Consider the following 17,538-nt stretch of genomic DNA (forward strand, 5'->3'; position numbering starts at 1 on the left):
GTTCTGCATTATTGAACTAGCTTAATTGGCTTCCTGTTTTTAAGTACTGTGGTTTGGAACTCTGAGTGGCAGAATTCCCTTGACGATGTTGCCCTGGCCAACCCTGCTGCCTTTAGATGCATTTCCTTTCTCTCTCTGTTGTGCTGTTCTTTTTTTCTGTTGTGACTTTGTCACTGGCCATTAGGTTGAACAATGTTTTCAAATGGCCTCAATATTCTAAAGCTGTTACAATTTTTCGGTTGGCGGTTTTTCCTCTCATGCTTCTGCTTAGCTAGGCTAGTGGACGCATGCAGTTTGATCAAGGATGAACAAGCTCTCTATGGATGACGCTAACCTAGAATCCAAACTGATATGGTCCATTTCATCATTGTGGAATGAAGAATATCAGTTTGGAGTCCAGGCACAGATGATACTGGACTCAAAGAAAGTCAATGATTTCTTTATTCATGCCCTCCCACTGTCTTGTCAGTCAAATTCTATTTTCATCCTTCTATCTCTGTATTCTCTGTCTCTCACAGTTCACTGCCCTTCGACGGGTGACATTCTGAGGTACGAACAATTGAGCTATAATGGTATGAACACATCATCTGACCCATTGAGCTATAATGGTATGAACACATCATCTGACCCATTGAGCTATAATGGTATGAACACATCATCTGACCCATTGAGCTATAATGGACCCATTATAATGAACACATCATCTGACCCATTGAGCTATAATGGTATGAACACATCATCTGACCCATTGAGCTATAATGGTATGAACACATCATCTGACCCATTGAGCTATAATGGTATGAACACATCATCTGACCCATTGAGCTATAATGGTATGAACACATCATCTGACCCATTGAGCTATAATGGTATCTGAACATAATGGTATCATCTGACCCATTGAGCTATAATGGTATGAACACATCATCTGACCCATTAAGCTATAATGGTATGAACACATCATCTGAACCATTAAGCTATAATGGTATGAACACATCATCTGATCTGTCACCTGGCCCTAGAAAGATCAGTAATGATGAGGAGCATTGGGGCCTGCCATCGCACGGGGCTGTGAAGCCTGACATTTATATAACCGCACAACGCCAAAGCCTGGTTGGGTAGTTGGTGTTAACGGGTGATGTGCTTGGGTACTGTGTGTGTGTGGAGCAGGACAGCCAGTGTAGCGAACAGTGGAGGCAGGCTGCTGAGGGTAGGATGGCTCATACTAATATCCATTCCAGACATTTATATGAGCTGTTCTCCCCTCAGCAGCCTCCACTGGTAGTCCACAAGGTGTTGGTAGTCAGCAGATTCAGCACTGACCCCATGGTTTCTAATTGATAAAGTAGCTATTACAGTTTGGCTTGACAATGATAGAAGAGTGTAATATAGAACAGGCTCCTTCCCAAATGGTGGATCTGACCGTTGCTGATTTGGCTTAGTCGAACCCACCCTATTTCAAACACAAAGTATTCTCAGATAGGAAACAATACATTTATTTTTCACCATTTCAAAGTAATACAGGAAAGAATAAGTCAGAAAGTCTCAAAGCTCACCCACACTACACAACCCCAATGGCTCTATCATCACAACAGAATTCACCCACACTACACAACCCCAATGGCTCTATCATCACAACAGAATTCACCCACACTACACAACCCCAATGGCTCTATCATCACAACAGAATTCACCCACACTACACAACCCCAATGGCTCTATCATCACAACAGAATTCACACACTACACAACCCCAATGGCTCTATCATCACAACAGAATTCACCCACACTACACAACCCCAATGGCTCTATCATCACAACAGAATTCACCCACACTACACAACCCCAATGGCTCTATCATCACAACAGAATTCACCCACACTACACAACCCCAATGGCTCTATCATCACAACAGAATTCACCCACACTACACAACCCCAATGGCTCTATCATCACAACAGAATTCACCTACACACCCCAATGGCTCTATCATCACAACAGAATTCACCCACACTACACAACCCCAATGGCTCTATCATCACAACAGAATTCACCCACACTACACAACCCCAATGGCTCTATCATCACAACAGAATTCACCCACACTGGCTCTATCATCACAACAGAATTCATCCACAACAGAATTCACCCACACTACACAACCCCAATGGCTCTATCATCACAACAGAATTCACCCACACTACACAACCCCAATGGCTCTATCATCACAACAGAATTCACCCAACAGGCTCTATCATCACAACAGAATCACCCACACTACACAACCCCAATGGCTCTATCATCACAACAGAATTCACCCACACTACACAACCCCAATGGCTCTATCATCACAACAGAATATCATCACAACAGAATTCACCCACACTACACAACCCCAATGGCTCTATCATCACAACAGAATTCACCCACACTACACAACCCCAATGGCTCTATCATCACAACAGAATTCACCCACACTACACAACCCCAATGGCTCTATCATCACAACAGAATTCACCCACACTACACAACCCCAATGGCTCTATCATCACAACAGAATTCACCCACACTACACAACCCCAATGGCTCTATCATCACAACAGAATTCACCCACACTACACAACCCCAATGGCTCTATCATCACAACAGAATTCACCCACACTACACAACCCCAATGGTGACCCAATGGCTCTATCATCACAACAGAATTCACCCACACTACACAACCCCAATGGCTCTATCATCACAACAGAATTCACCCACACTACACAACCCCAATGGCTCTATCATCACAACAGAATTCACCCACACTACACAACCCCAATGGCTCTATCATCACAACAGAATTCACCCACACTACACAACCCCAATGGCTCTATCATCACAACAGAATTCACCAACACTACACAACCCCAATGGCTCTATCATCACAACAGAATTCACCCACACTACACAACCCCAATGGCTCTATCATCACAACAGAATTCACCCACACTACACAACCCCAATGGCTCTATCATCACAACAGGATTCACCCACACTACACAACCCCAATGGCTCTATCATCACAACAGAATTCACCCACACTACACAACCCCAATGGCTCTATCATCACAACAGAATTCACCCACACTACACAACCCCAATGGCTCTATCATCACAACAGAATTCACCCACACTACACAACCCCAATGGCTCTATCATCACAACAGAATTCACCCATGGCTGTATCACAAATTCACCCAATGGCTCTATCATCACAACAGAATTCACCCACACTACACAACCCCAATGGCTCTATCATCACAACAGAATTCACCCACACTACACAACCCCAATGGCTCTATCATCACAACAGAATTCACCCACACTACACAACCCCAATGGCTCTATCATCACAACAGAATTCACCCACCACAACCCCAATGGCTCTATCATCACAACAGAATTCACCCACACTACACAACCCCAATGGCTCTATCATCACAACAGAATTCACCCACACTACACAACCCCAATGGCTCTATCATCACAACAGAATTCACCCACACTACACAACCCCAATGGCTCTATCATCACAACAGAATTCACCCACACTACACAACCCCAATGGCTCTATCATCACAACAGAATTCACCCACACTACACAACCCCAATGGCTCTATCATCACAACAGAATTCACCCACACTACACAACCCCAATGGCTCTATCATCACAACAGAATTCACCCACACTACACAACCCCAATGGCTCTATCATCACAACAGAATTCACCCACATCACACAACCCACCCCAATGGCTCTATCATCACAACAGAATTCACCCACACTACACAACCCCAATGGCTCTATCATCACAACAGAATTCACCCACACTACACAACCCCAATGGCTCTATCATCACAACAGAATTCACCCACACTACACAACCCCAATGGCTCTATCATCACAACAGAATTCACCCACACTACACAACCCCAATGGTCTATCATCACAACAGAATTCACCCACACTACACTCTATCATCACAACAGAATTCACCCACACTACACAACCCCAATGGCTCTATCATCACAACAGAATTCACCCACACTACACAACCCCAATGGCTCTATCATCACAACAGAATTCACCCACACTACACAACCCCTCTAATGGAATTCACCCAATAATCACAACAGAATTCACCCACACTACACAACCCCAATGGCTCTATCATCACAACAGAATTCACCCACACTACACAACCCCAATGGCTCTATCATCACAACAGAATTCACCCACACTACACAACCCCAATGGCTCTATCATCACAACAGAATTCACCCACACTACACAACCCCAATGGCTCTATCATCACAACAGAATTCACCCACACTACACAACCCCAATGGCTCTATCATCACAACAGAATTCACCCACACTACACAACCCCAATGGCTCTATCATCACAACAGAATTCACCCACACTACACAACCCCAATGGCTGTATCATCACAACAGAATTCACCCACACTACACAACCCCAATGGCTCTATCATCACAACAGAATTCACCCACACTACACAACCCCAATGGCTCTATCATCACAACAGAATTCACCCACACTACACAACCCCAATGGCTCTATCATCACAACAGAATTCACCCACACTCACAACCCCAATGGCTCTATCATCACAACAGAATTCACCCACACTACACAACCCCAATGGCTCTATCATCACAACAGAATTCACCCACACTACACAACCCCAATGGCTCTATCATCACAACAGAATTCACCCACACTACACAACCCCAATGGCTCTATCATCACAACAGAATTCACCCACACTACACAACCCCAATGGCTCTATCATCACAACAGAATTCACCCACACTACACAACCCCAATGGCTCTATCATCACAACAGAATTCACCCACACTACACAACCCCAATGGCTGTATCATCACAACAGAATTCACCCACACTACACAACCCCAATGGCTGTATCATCACAACAGAATTCACCCACACTACACAACCCCAATGGCTCTATCATCACAACAGAATTCACCCACACTACACAACCCCAATGGCTCTATCATCACAACAGAATTCACCCACACTACACAACCCCAATGGCTGTATCATCACAACAGAATTCACCCACACTACACAACCCCAATGGCTGTATCATCACAACAGAATTCACCCACACTACACAACCCCAATGGCTCTATCATCACAACAGAATTCACCCACACTACACAACCCCAATGGCTCTATCATCACAACAGAATTCACCCACACTACACAACCCCAATGGCTGTATCATCACAACAGAATTCCCCTACACTACACAACCCCAATGGCTCTATCATCACAACAGAATTCACCCACACTACACAACCCCAATGGCTCTATCATCACAATAGAATTCACCCACACTACACAACCCTAATGGCTCTATCATCACAACAGAATTCACCCACACTACACAACCCCAATGGCTCTATCATCACAACAGAATTCACCCACACTACACAACCCCAATGGCTCTATCATCACAACAGAATTCACCCACACTACACAACCCCAATGGCTCTATCATGACAACAGAATTCACCCACACTACACAACCCCAATGGCTCTATCATCACAACAGAATTCACCCACACTACACAACCCCAATGGCTCTATCATCACAACAGAATTCACCCACACTACACAACCCCAATGGCTCTATCATTACTGTGGCAATCATCATAACATAACTCATTTGAAAAGAATAGACTTAAGTCACTCAAAACAGACAGTTTCTTGCCACCTACATAAGTTGAGGTAACCAACCGATTAAACTTTTGTTATATATTCAGATGTTCAAAAAGAAACCAGGTATCGTGATGAAAAGTCCCCTGGAATGTTCATTTTAGAGAACGGAAGAGCTGATGAACACAGGGTTAAATCATGAGTGTAACCCTGAATCCCAAATCAACCATTAGCCCTCTCCCCCTAGACACTTTGGAAAATCTGAGAGGATTGGATAAGTGTAATAGGATTGTATGGGTGTAAGCAATATAGTGGAACCACCATCTTGCCCTCTGATTACAACAATTCCACCTGGCTTAAGTCAATCAGGTGAGCAGTCTCAGTCCCATTTGTTCCAGTCAAAGGCATACACTCCCCTTTGTATTTATTTGGACATTGAAGCAATAAAAGTGACCCCAGTACATTATTTAAGCAATAAGGCACAAGGGGGTGTGGTATATGGTCAATATACCGGAAGAGCTGATGAACACAGGGTTAAATCATACCACAGCTAAGGGCTGTTCTTATGAACGACGCAACACAGAGTGTCTGGATACAACCCGTGGCCATATACCACAAACCCCGAGGTACTTTATTGCTATTATAAACTGGTTACCAACTTAATTAGAGCAGTAAAAATAAATGTTTTGTCATACATGTGGTATACAATCTGATATACCACGGCTGTCTACCAATCAGCATTCAGGGCTCAAACCACCCATTTTATAATGACCATTTAGTTCCTATTGGGATAAACAACCAACGCAAACTGCAAATACATCCAACAAGTTTGTTGAGTCATAAGCTTGATGTAGTCATTGTGTGCTAGGAATATGGGACCAAATGCTACACTTTTGACTACTTTAATACGCTATAAGGGAATCTGTCCAAATACTTATGAAAAAATAAGGTATTCAAACGGGGGACTAGATACATTAAGGTATTTCAATTCTAAACAGTAAAACATATGTATGAAAATACCCTCAAATAAAAGGTGACATTCTGTACTATTGCCTAATATGAAATATTTTATCTCAAATCCAAAATGCTGGAGAATATGGCCAAATTTGCAAGTTTTAGCTTCACTGTCTAAATAAATCCATAGAGGAGTTCCTATCGACCCAGAATACCCAGAAGTGAGGCCACACCTACCCTTTTCAAACTATCATGCTGACCCAAATAAAACTGTGCTGGCTGTGCTATTTTTCTTTCCACATTTATAGAGGATGTGTAACCACTAACCAGGCCCGCTCAATGCAGCTTGGTTTGGTTCGGTCCGGCTCAGCTCAGTAGTCACACCCAAAAGGCATTATTCCCATCGAACCCAGTCCAGTCAGGAGTCCAGTCCACTACATGAGCCACTTGTCTTTCTCCTTGTTGAAGTGTTCGGCCCACTTCCTGGTGAGTTCCAGGTACAGATCTGACCTGTGGGGCTGGTAGTCGAGATACAGCCGCGACACCGTCTTCCTAGGCACCGCCTTCTCAATCTGTGTCCCCTCGTGCCACTCGTTGAATGACGTGATGGTCACAATCTCCGGCCGCACAGACAACGCCGCCTGCAGGCTAGTCTCATAATAGCGTCCGTTGACCCTGTTCCTCGTATTGTGGTTGTTCCATGGCCTCACTGCGGTGTCGACGTATCCTGGCCCGGCGCTGGGCACAAACAGCAGGTTGTTACCATCACAGAAGGCCTTAACTGCCTTCCAGTTCTGGTGAGAGGAGCCGAAGGAGAAGCCGTTGGAGGCGAAGTATGTATACATGCCGTCGAAGCCACCGGCCAGGATTTCGTGTTTGTGGCGTTCCTCTACGACCAGGGCGAGGAAGACACCATCGTAGGGCGTGCCGCGGATGGTGTGGGCGCCGGCGGGGTGGAGCAGGTCGGCCCAGGCTTCAGGCGAGGTCAGATAGGAGTCGTAGACATAGAACAGAGGAAGGATCCGCCCTGTAGTCGACCTGAAGCGGTAGAAGGCGCCGTGGTTCCCGTACCTATGAGGTAAATATTTAGTTTAGTTCATGTTGACATATGCAGCTAGAATCTGAATTGCAGTATACATGCAAATCACACTTCTTTTTATAGATAAGTGAACATGCAAGAAGATAAACTTATTATGAGCATAGATAGCCAATCCTCCAATGTGTAGCACCCACCACAGTCAGAGATGATTTAATTTAAATATATATATATATATATATATATATATACACACACACTACAGTTCATAAGTTTGGGGTCACTTAGAAATGTCCTTGTTTTTGAAAGAAAAAACATTTTTTTTGTCCATTAAAATAACATGAAATTGATCAGAAATACAGTGTAGACATTGTTAATGTTGTAAATGACTATTGTAGCTGGAAACGGCTGATTTTTAGTGGAATATCTACATAGGCGTACAGAGGGCCATTATCAGCAACCATCACTCTTGTGTTCCAATGGCACGTTGTGTTAGCTAATCCAGTTTATAATTTTCAAGGCTAATTGATCATTAGAAACCCTGTTTGCAATTATGTTAGCACAGCTGAAAACTGTTGGGCTGATTAAAGAAGCAATAAAAGTGCCCTTCTTAAGACTAGTTGATTATCTGGAGCATCAGCATTTGTGGGTTCGATTACAGGCTCGAAATGGCCAGAAACGAAAACTTTTTTTCTGAAACTCGTCAGTCTATTCTTGTTCTGAGAAATGAAGGCTATTCTATGCGAGAAAGTGAATGCCAAGAAACTGAAGATCTCGTACAATGCTGAGTACTAATCCCTTCACAGAACAGTGCAAACTGGCCCTAACCAGAAAAGAAAGAGGAGTGGGAGGCCCCGGTGCATAACTGAGCAAGAGGACAAGTACATTAGAGTGTCTAGTTTGAGAAACAGATGCTTCACAAGTTCTCAACTGGCAGCTACATTAAATAGTACCTGCAAAACATCAGTCTCAACATCAACAGTGAAGAGGCGACTCCAGGATGCTGGGCTTCTAGGCAGAGTTCCTTTGTCCAGTATCTGTGTTCTTTTGCCAATGTTAATCTTTTCTTTTTATTGGCCAGTCTGAGATATGGCTTTTTCTTTGCAGCTCTGCCTAGAAGGCCAGCATCCCGGAGTCACCTCTTCACTGTTGACGCTGAGACTGGTGTTTTGCATTTCTTGTTAACAAACTATAGTTTTGGCAAGTTGGTTAGGACATCTTCTTTGTGCATGACACAAGTAATTTTTCCAACAATTGTTTACAGAAATATTATTTCACTTATCATTCACTGTATCACAATTCCAGTGGGTCAGAAGTTTACATACACTAAATTGGCTGTGCCTTTAAACAGCTTGTAAAAGTCCAGAAAATTATGTAATGGCTTTAGAAGCTTCTGATAGGCTAATTGACATCATTTGACTCAATTGGAGGTGTACCTGTGGATGTATTTCAATTCCTACCTTCAAACTCAATGGCTCTTCGCTTGACATCATGGGAAAATCTAAAGAAATCAGACAAGACCTCAGAAAAAAATGGTCTGGCACATCCTTGGAGCAATTTCCAAACGCCTGAAGGTACCACGTTCATCTGTACAAACAATAGTACGCAAGTATAAACACCGTGGGACCACTCAGCTATCATACCCCTTGGGAAGGAGATGTGTTCTGTCTCCTAGAGATGAATGTACTTTGGTGCGAAAAGTGCAAATCAATCCCAGAACAACAGCAAAGGACCGTGTGAAGATGCTGGAGGAAACAGGTACAAAAGTATCTATATCCACAGTAAAACGAGTCCTATATTGACATAACCTGAAAGGCCGCTCAGCAAGGAAGAAGCCACTGCTCCAAACCCGCCATAAAAAAGCCAGACTACGGTTTGAAACTGCACATGGGGACAAAGATCATACTTTTTGAGGAAATGTCCTCTGATCTGATGAAACAAAAATAGAACTGTTTGGCCATAATGACCTTCGTTATGTTTGGAGGAAAAAGGGGGAGGCTTGCAAGCCGAAGAACAGCATCCCAACCGTGAAGCATGGGGGTGGCAGCATCATGTTGTGGGGGTGCTTTGCTGCAGGAGGGACTGGTGTACTTCACAAAATAGATGGCATCATGAGGCAGGATAATTATGTGGATATATTGAAGCAACATCTCAAGACATCAGTCAGGAAGTTAAAGCTTGGTCGCAGGAGTGCCATTGGAACGGGTCTTCCAAATGGACAATGACCCCAAGCATACTTCCACAGTTGTGGCAAAATGGCTTAAGGACAACAATGTCAAGGTATTGGAGTGGCCATCACAAAGCCCTAACCTCAATCACATAGACATTTTGTGGGCAGAACTAAAAAAGGACGCGCGAGCAAGGAGGCCTACAAACCTGACTCAGTTACACCAGCTCTGTCAAGGACATTTCTAAGTGACCACAAACTTTTGAACAGTAGGATATATACACTTGTTACAAAGCAGCAGGTTCTGCCAACAGAAGCGTTCTCAATTGGGTGAAGTGTCAGATGTCTACAGAAAATGCTATTATGTGGAATAGTGCTATTATTTTCAAGAGCAAGTTTGGAGTGTGTGAACATTGTAGATGGAGAGATCAGATGATAGAAATGCATCCCCTCCCCCCTCCCTTCTCATTCTCTCTGTGGTTTCTTTTCAGGCAGATGGATAGCACAGTTGGTTGTGCAGAAGTTGGCAGAAACATCTTGCCCTGGAAACAAGGTATACTAGGTTTGTCCTCAATCACAATCATCACTGTTCAGTAAGCTTGACAACGATACACCAACCCTACCGCCCAACCTCAGAGGGTGTCTCAATGTTTGGACAATGTTTAGGTGGATCACTATCATGCCTCATTAGATAAACAATCACATATTCGTTTTCTGCCCTCTACGTTTGTCCTCTACTATAGTTGTTGTTATGAATATGTTTGGCATGACAATGACCATTGGAATTGGCAAGACGGCGCAAAGAGATGTGGGACCTGCAGGCTACTGCTGGTCTGTTCCATAGCCAAACTCTTTTCATAAATTTTTCCACAGGTACAAATCTTTTAGTGGCACTATCAATTGTCTGAAGCCCTCAGATGAATACTCTAATAATGAAAGTGAAAGTAATCCAATCAGGACAACGGCTACTTGCAGTTTCATTCTCTCTACCTCCTTCAGACCTGAAGAGGACTCAGATTTCTCCAGATCCCCCAGACCTCCAATGACACTGGACATTAATATGGAAAGCAGAGCTCTGACCTTTGGCTTAAAGTAAGTGATAAGAAAATCTTCATCTGTATGAGTGTGATGTTGAGAGAGGAGAAAGAGAGGCAGAGAGAGCGAAAGGAAGAGAGGTGGGGAGAGAGAAGTGGAGAGAGCGAGAGAGAGAAGTGGGAGGAGAGAGAGACCGATAGGGGGAAGTGAGAGTGGAGATAGAAGTGAGGAAAGGAAAGGAGATTGGCTGGCTAGAGGACGCAGATGTACAGAACAGTCGAAGGCCAATCTACTTGTCAATGATCTAGAGAGCGAGAAAGAGAAAAAGAGGAGATGTGGATGTATAGGACAGTGGAAGATCAACCTACTTGTCAATTATGTATTTGATGTTATCATGCATGCTGAGGTCGGTCCGACCCTTGTACGGCTGGATGTGGAACGCCACCTGTGTGAACAGAGTAGGGATATGGCTCATTATAAACCCTTAATAAAGAGGACAATACTCTCTGCAATACACATTTTCAAGGTCTTTGAAGCATTATTATACCACTTGAATGTAAACACGGTTCTGTAACGGAAGAAGTAATATTCAGTAATATATCAGCACATTGCCATTTGATTGTGGTATTAAAAAGCAGTATGGCAATGCCTTCAGAATTCAATTGGTAAGGTGTGGTGAGTGGTGAGCACCATCTGTGAGTTTGACTGTTCAAATCACTGGCATAGTAAAATAATCCTAAAGTACATGAACAGACAGAAATATTCAGCAACTCTTAGAGGGCAATGGAAATGGATTTCAGAAATGCTTCATTATTGTTAAAACCAATGTGCTTCGTCATGTATCCTCCAACTAGCTTATCCATCCTTAAATAGATAACCTTTTCCTGAGGCTCAGAGAATCAATATGTGGGTACTCAAATTTCATGCATCCCAGTGTCCATCCAGAATGACAGTTATTTTGGGGACCAGGCAAACAGTGTGTGTCAGAGGCCTCCGGGCTGGGATCAGCCAATCAGAGATCACTTAGCTGGTGGATCATCTTTAAATAAATCTTCCTTCTCTGACTCTGGGGCCCCATAGGGATTGTTCCAGGTAACATCAGCAATCAAACAGAATGATGTGTGTGTGTCTGTGCGTGTGCGTGCACATGCGTGCGAGCGAGAGAGCATGTCCCAGGAGCTAACTTTAGAGAGAGGAGCAGGAAGTGGACTGAGTTTTAGTTTCTTGAAAATTGAAAGAGACTGCAGCGAGGAAGAGGAGGAGGATGAGGAGGAGCGGACCACTGAAGCAGACACTCCTAGCTCCCAGCGATCATATCCATTATCCAAACTCAGGACCTCACCCTCTCTTTGATCTCAAGTGATCCTCCATCCTCTTTTAAGAAAAGAGAAGGGATTTTGGAGTTGTATTCCTTCCAGTGTCACGGCAGTGAACTTTATCTGCTGGAGATAATAATCAGGATACTGCTCTCTACTTTAAGGCAATAATACTCTCTACTTTAAAGTATTACCTAAGGCCTCTTTCTCTCTGTGACTCTGTGTCTTTGCTGCAACTGAGAGATAATACCTGGCAACCCTTCAATGAACCATACCGGGGCCTTACAGCATACAGCATATGGCATACATATAAGGTCTATACATCAAACATCAAACCAGGATGAAATCGCTTGAGGTTTAAAAACCATTTTTTTAAGGGAGACCTGGATCTGATCCAGATTTCACACACCACACCTTGAAGGATCAACAGGGAGTCTCTCAGCATTTAGATGGCTGTGATTGTTGTGACACAGATGACTGTGTATGATCCAAATTACATGAATACGACTGTGGCAGCTGCCCTCTCTCGCCCCAGGATTAGACGAGCCTGATCCCAGATCTCTTTGGGCTGTATAGCCAACACCTACTGTCATTGTTGAGACAGCACAAACATATATGGGACCAGTATTAAACTGCCTGACAACTAGGATGTTTACCTCAGCTGCTGTATAGCAAAAGGTCTACTTCACCTCACCGTCAACTGTTGATAGAACAGTCGAGCCATGAATGACGGAGCAAGGCGGGCTAGATAGAAAGGAAAGAACAGCCACTCCCTCTCTCTGGCTCTCTTTCTTTTAAGAGGCTGCAAGGTCTTCATAAACAGTTTCCATGGCAACGCTGTGTTTGACATAGCAGCGACCAAGCTGGGCTGTCAGTTTGTGTCGTGGCTGGTTTTGAAATCAGAGGCAGAGTGGCAAGGTGAGCTGATGTGCTGTTCAACGAGGCTCTTTACTCAGTTGTATAAACTGTCTGAGTGAGTGAGTGAGTGAGTGAGTGAGTGAGTGAGTGAGTGAGTGAGTGAGTGAGTGAGTGAGTGAGTGAGTGAGTGAGTGAGTGAGTGAGTGAGTGAGTGAGTGATTGAGTGAGTGAGTGAGTGAGCCCGCGCAAGACCCTCTCGTGCCATGCACACAGGCCTCAGGCTGCATGGTCAACCCCAGTTATGCCAATGCTGTTCGTGTGAGTGTGTCCTTGTGTGGGTGCATGCATGAATGTACAGCACATCTATACTGGCTTCAATAGACTGAATGTCAAGCAGTATAAGAGGGGCTTGAACCGTGTCCCCTGAGTCACTCTTCCAAGTCAAATGGTTTAAAAATCCTGATTCTTTTTTTAGTTTGCCTTCAGAGGACCTTGTGAAGCATCCAAAGACTTGTGAGGTTGTTGAAGAAATGTGTTTTCTCTGTCTACATCAATAATATACAAGATGGAGGAAGAAAGTGGGCTACAACAGATGGTTTTATACATAGAAAATACATTCCAAAATCCCACACTTCACCCTCTAAAAATGAAATGCATTGCGTGTGTCTTCGAGTGAACACAGTGAAGTCATGACGTACACTGTGGCTGTTCAATTAGTTTTGGTAACAGGAATATTTCTATGTTTTTATCTAGGCTCAAAGGCCATGACTGATACTCACTTAGACTACTACAACAAAGGTCGGAGTTAACATAGTCTCTTGTGACAGACTGTTACACAATCTGAGTGAACAACATAAACCTGGAAGCACCTACCAACCAATCATCACTGCCAGCCAGCCACCCAGGGTTGGGGTGAATTCCATTTCAATTCAGTCCAATCCGGAAGTCAACTGAAATTCCAACTGACTGAATTGGAATGGAATCGACCCCAACCATGCAGCCAGACATTTATGAATTCAGTAAAGCACCAGAAACTGTAAAAACATACCGGTTCTCTCACCAGTTACCTTGATGCTGTGTCTGTGGGCAGCGTCCATGACAGCAGGCACCAGGTCTTCACATGGCTCACCATGGTTGTCTGCAATGCCAGGTGGATACCAGGACAGAACCAGTACACCTGAGGAGGAAACAGTTAGTGATGTCTCTGGTATAAATATTGACATAAGGATAGAACAACCCTTCATAAAATTGGTGCAGATGAATGGAGGAGTTTAAGTGAAGCTACTTTAATACTTCAATATTTGAGAGGTACAGTATCATGTTCAGGACACCTTTTGGTGGTAATATTTCAGTTTGGGGGGTTAGTGGTGCCAAAATCCCTCACCTGCTGCAGCCGCTTCAATTTGCGACATATGTGACTCCAGCACGGAGGGGTCTCTAGAACTGTATGGTCCTAGCTCCGGGAAGAAACTCGACGCAATGTCCTCTGGAGGAGTATGTCTTCCTTTGGCGTGGCTGGGGGCGATCTTAGGGTCCCAGTGCGGCACTAGAACATGATCCCAGTGAATATATTTACCGTCCATCTGTGGGGTGCCATACCACAGGTAATAGAAGATTTGTACGTCGTAGAATATACTGTAGTCACGGTCGGATTTTGTGAAGACTACTTTGGTGTCGCTGGCTAGATGGGACTGACCAGGGGAAACTACCATGTCGTTTGAGACTGGCCGTCGATGGTCGCCTCCTCTTTCCCTCACAAACTCTCCCATCCCCGGGGCAAGGTCTGAGAAGCCATCGCTGGGATTCAGTGTTCTGAGGCCCATCATGGTCCCGAAGATGAAGAGAGTGAATAAGAAAAGTGCAATGAAAGCTTTCTTACGCAGCCGTGTCATTTTGGTCGCTGTCCGAGGTGCTGAAAGTAGCCTATAGACCGCTATGTGCGTTCGTTGAAACTATATCATAAGTAGATCTATGTCAGTCTCTTTCATCAACATGTAGCCTATAGTCTTCAAGTATACACACTTAGCAAGAAAACAATGTGGGAAAGAATGTGGGAAAAGCCACTCAATCTCTGCAGTGGCTTGTGCGTTTCGTTATAGATTTCAGAGTGCCAGCGTTCGTGGCTTGAGTTCGATTTTCGACTTGAGCGCAAAGAATCGAATACATTTCCCTTCAAACATCTAAGCTATAGCCTTTCAAACCATCATTTTTTCCCCTGATAATGTGTTTTTAACCGAATCTCTCCTTTCTCCCTGTATATCCATGAAGAGCAGATATGTCTCTAACGGTTACAGTTTAGCTTCTCATAATGACTGACTGTCATTACCATTTCAGGGCATCGTCATGTTAGGGTTGTTATGCTTCCCGACCACCGAGAGCTCAAGAGATGGAGACAGAAAAAGCATTTCGCTCTGTTCATATTTCAAAAGACAATCTCTAGAGCTTTTTTCAAACTCTGCCTCCTGCACGCTCCCAACTGTTCTTCTCGGCCGTTAATTCATCACATAGTTCGTAGCACAGTTACCTTTGTCTTCTGGAATTGCTCTCGCCCGCCTGCTAACGCTACCCCTTGTTTATCCCGTCTCTTGTCTCCCTTGATTATGCATTTAAACCTGCTTTTCCGGGAACAACCCGTTAGAATCCAGCACATCTCCAGAACCGTAGACTTGGTCGACGTTCGGTTTTAGGCAGACGGTTTTTAAATGGATCGTTTTCTCACGAAACTCAGCAGGAGGAAGAGGGGGAGGGGTGGCTGAGCACCAGGCTGCGGGGGTGAGCAGGGTGGGTGGGATTAACCCTGGTTTTATTGTCAATGGATTAACCCCGCGCACTGTTCTGAGAGGAAAATAGAACGCGCGTGGAACAAATGGGCAGCCTATTATTGCTTTTGCCTTTGTTTGCTCTATATATGGTTACTTTAACTCAGTATCTATGGGTAGAACGAAGTAGGATACGTTGCATTCTCTTGCTATCCTCCTATTTGAAAATCCGTTCTCTCGCGGATCATTTGGCTGTTCACACTATAGGCTATGTTGGCTTTATGTTACAATATGGACACATTGACGTCTATTTATTGCACAAAAGAGATTAAACTTGTATGATTTTGGCTATATGAAATAGCCTATGGCTACAGGCTGTGGAACACAGTTTGTGAGTTTATGGTAGTGGAGAGTGAAAGCAATGACAAAGATAAAATAACAGAGGGCTCAGGGCTCTTGTGTGGCACATTGAGCACTTTTATGATTTATTTTGTTCCATACCAATAAAGATAGAAGCAAACAACTCAGAATCGTAAATCTTTGAAATACTTCGCCTTGATCATTATTGCATTTCACACGGGATATTTCCAATTCCACGAACCATCCGTGGGCTGAGGATGTCGAAAACATTAAAACATTTAAATATGTGGAAGCTTTGAAGTTGATGGTTGATTTCAAGGTTTTACTGCTAACCTACAAAGCATTACATGGGCTTGCTCCTACCTACCTCTCTGATTTGGTCCTGCCGTACATACCTATACGTACGCTACGGTCACAAGACGCAGGCCTCCTAATTGTCCCTAGAATTTCTAAGCAAACAGCTGGAGGCAGGGCTTTCTCCTATAGAGCTCCATTTTTATGGAACGGTCTGCCTACCCATGTCAGAGACGCAAACTCGGTCTCAACCTTTAAGTCTTTACTGAAGACTCATCTCTTCAGTGGGTCATATGATTGAGTGTAGTCTGGCCCAGGAGTGGGAAGGTGAACGGAAAGGCTCTGGAGCAACGAACCGCCCTTGCTGTCTCTGCCTGGCCGGTTCCCCGTTTTCCACTGGGATTCTCTGCCTCTAACCCTGTTACGGGGGCTGAGTCACTGGCTTGCTGGGGCTCTCTCTGCCGTCCCTGGGGGGATGCGTCACCTGGGTGGGTTGATTCACTGTTGTGGTCGGCCTGTCTGGGTTCCCCCCACCCCTTGGGTTGTACCGTGTCGGAGATCTTTGTGGGCTATACTCGGCCTTGTCTCAGGATGGTAAGTTGGTGGTTGAAGATTTCCCTCTAGTGGTGTGGGGGCTGTGCTTTGGCAAAGTGGGTGGGGTTATATCCTTCCTGTTTGGCCCTGTCCGGGGTGTCCTCGGATGGGGCCACAGTGTCTCCTGACCCCTCCTGTCTCAGCCTCCAGTATTTATGCTGCAGTAGTTTATGTGTCGGGGGGCTAGGGTCAGTTTGTTTATCTGGAGTACTTCTCCTGTCCTATTCGGTGTCCTGTGTAAATCTAAGTGTGCGTTCTCTAATTCTCTCCTTCTCTCTTTCTTTCTCTCTCTCGGAGGACCTGAGCCCTAGAACCATGCCCCAGGACTACCTGACATGATGACTCCTTGCTGTCCCAGTCCACCTGGCCATGCTGCTGCTCCAGTTTCAACTGGCCTGGGCCCTAGGA

General features: G+C 44.5%; 1 protein-coding gene across 1 annotated transcript; it reads right to left on the reverse strand.

Moving 5' to 3' along the window:
* Positions 1-5,707: 5,707 nt before the first annotated feature.
* LOC124043367 (glycoprotein endo-alpha-1,2-mannosidase-like protein) lies at positions 5,708-15,836 on the reverse strand. Its single transcript, XM_046361918.1, has 4 exons — positions 14,508-15,836; positions 14,191-14,300; positions 11,318-11,394; positions 5,708-7,782 (listed from the first exon to the last, which is right to left on the reverse strand). The coding sequence occupies exons 1-4, from the start codon at positions 15,013-15,015 to the stop codon at positions 7,146-7,148; spliced, it is 1,332 nt and encodes a 443-aa protein (XP_046217874.1). The 5' UTR covers positions 15,016-15,836; the 3' UTR covers positions 5,708-7,145.
* Between the last annotated feature and the right edge of the window lie 1,702 nt (positions 15,837-17,538).

Source organism: Oncorhynchus gorbuscha, linkage group LG09 (genome assembly GCF_021184085.1).
Source record: "Oncorhynchus gorbuscha isolate QuinsamMale2020 ecotype Even-year linkage group LG09, OgorEven_v1.0, whole genome shotgun sequence".
In the NCBI taxonomy this organism is placed as follows: Eukaryota; Metazoa; Chordata; class Actinopteri; order Salmoniformes; family Salmonidae; genus Oncorhynchus; species Oncorhynchus gorbuscha.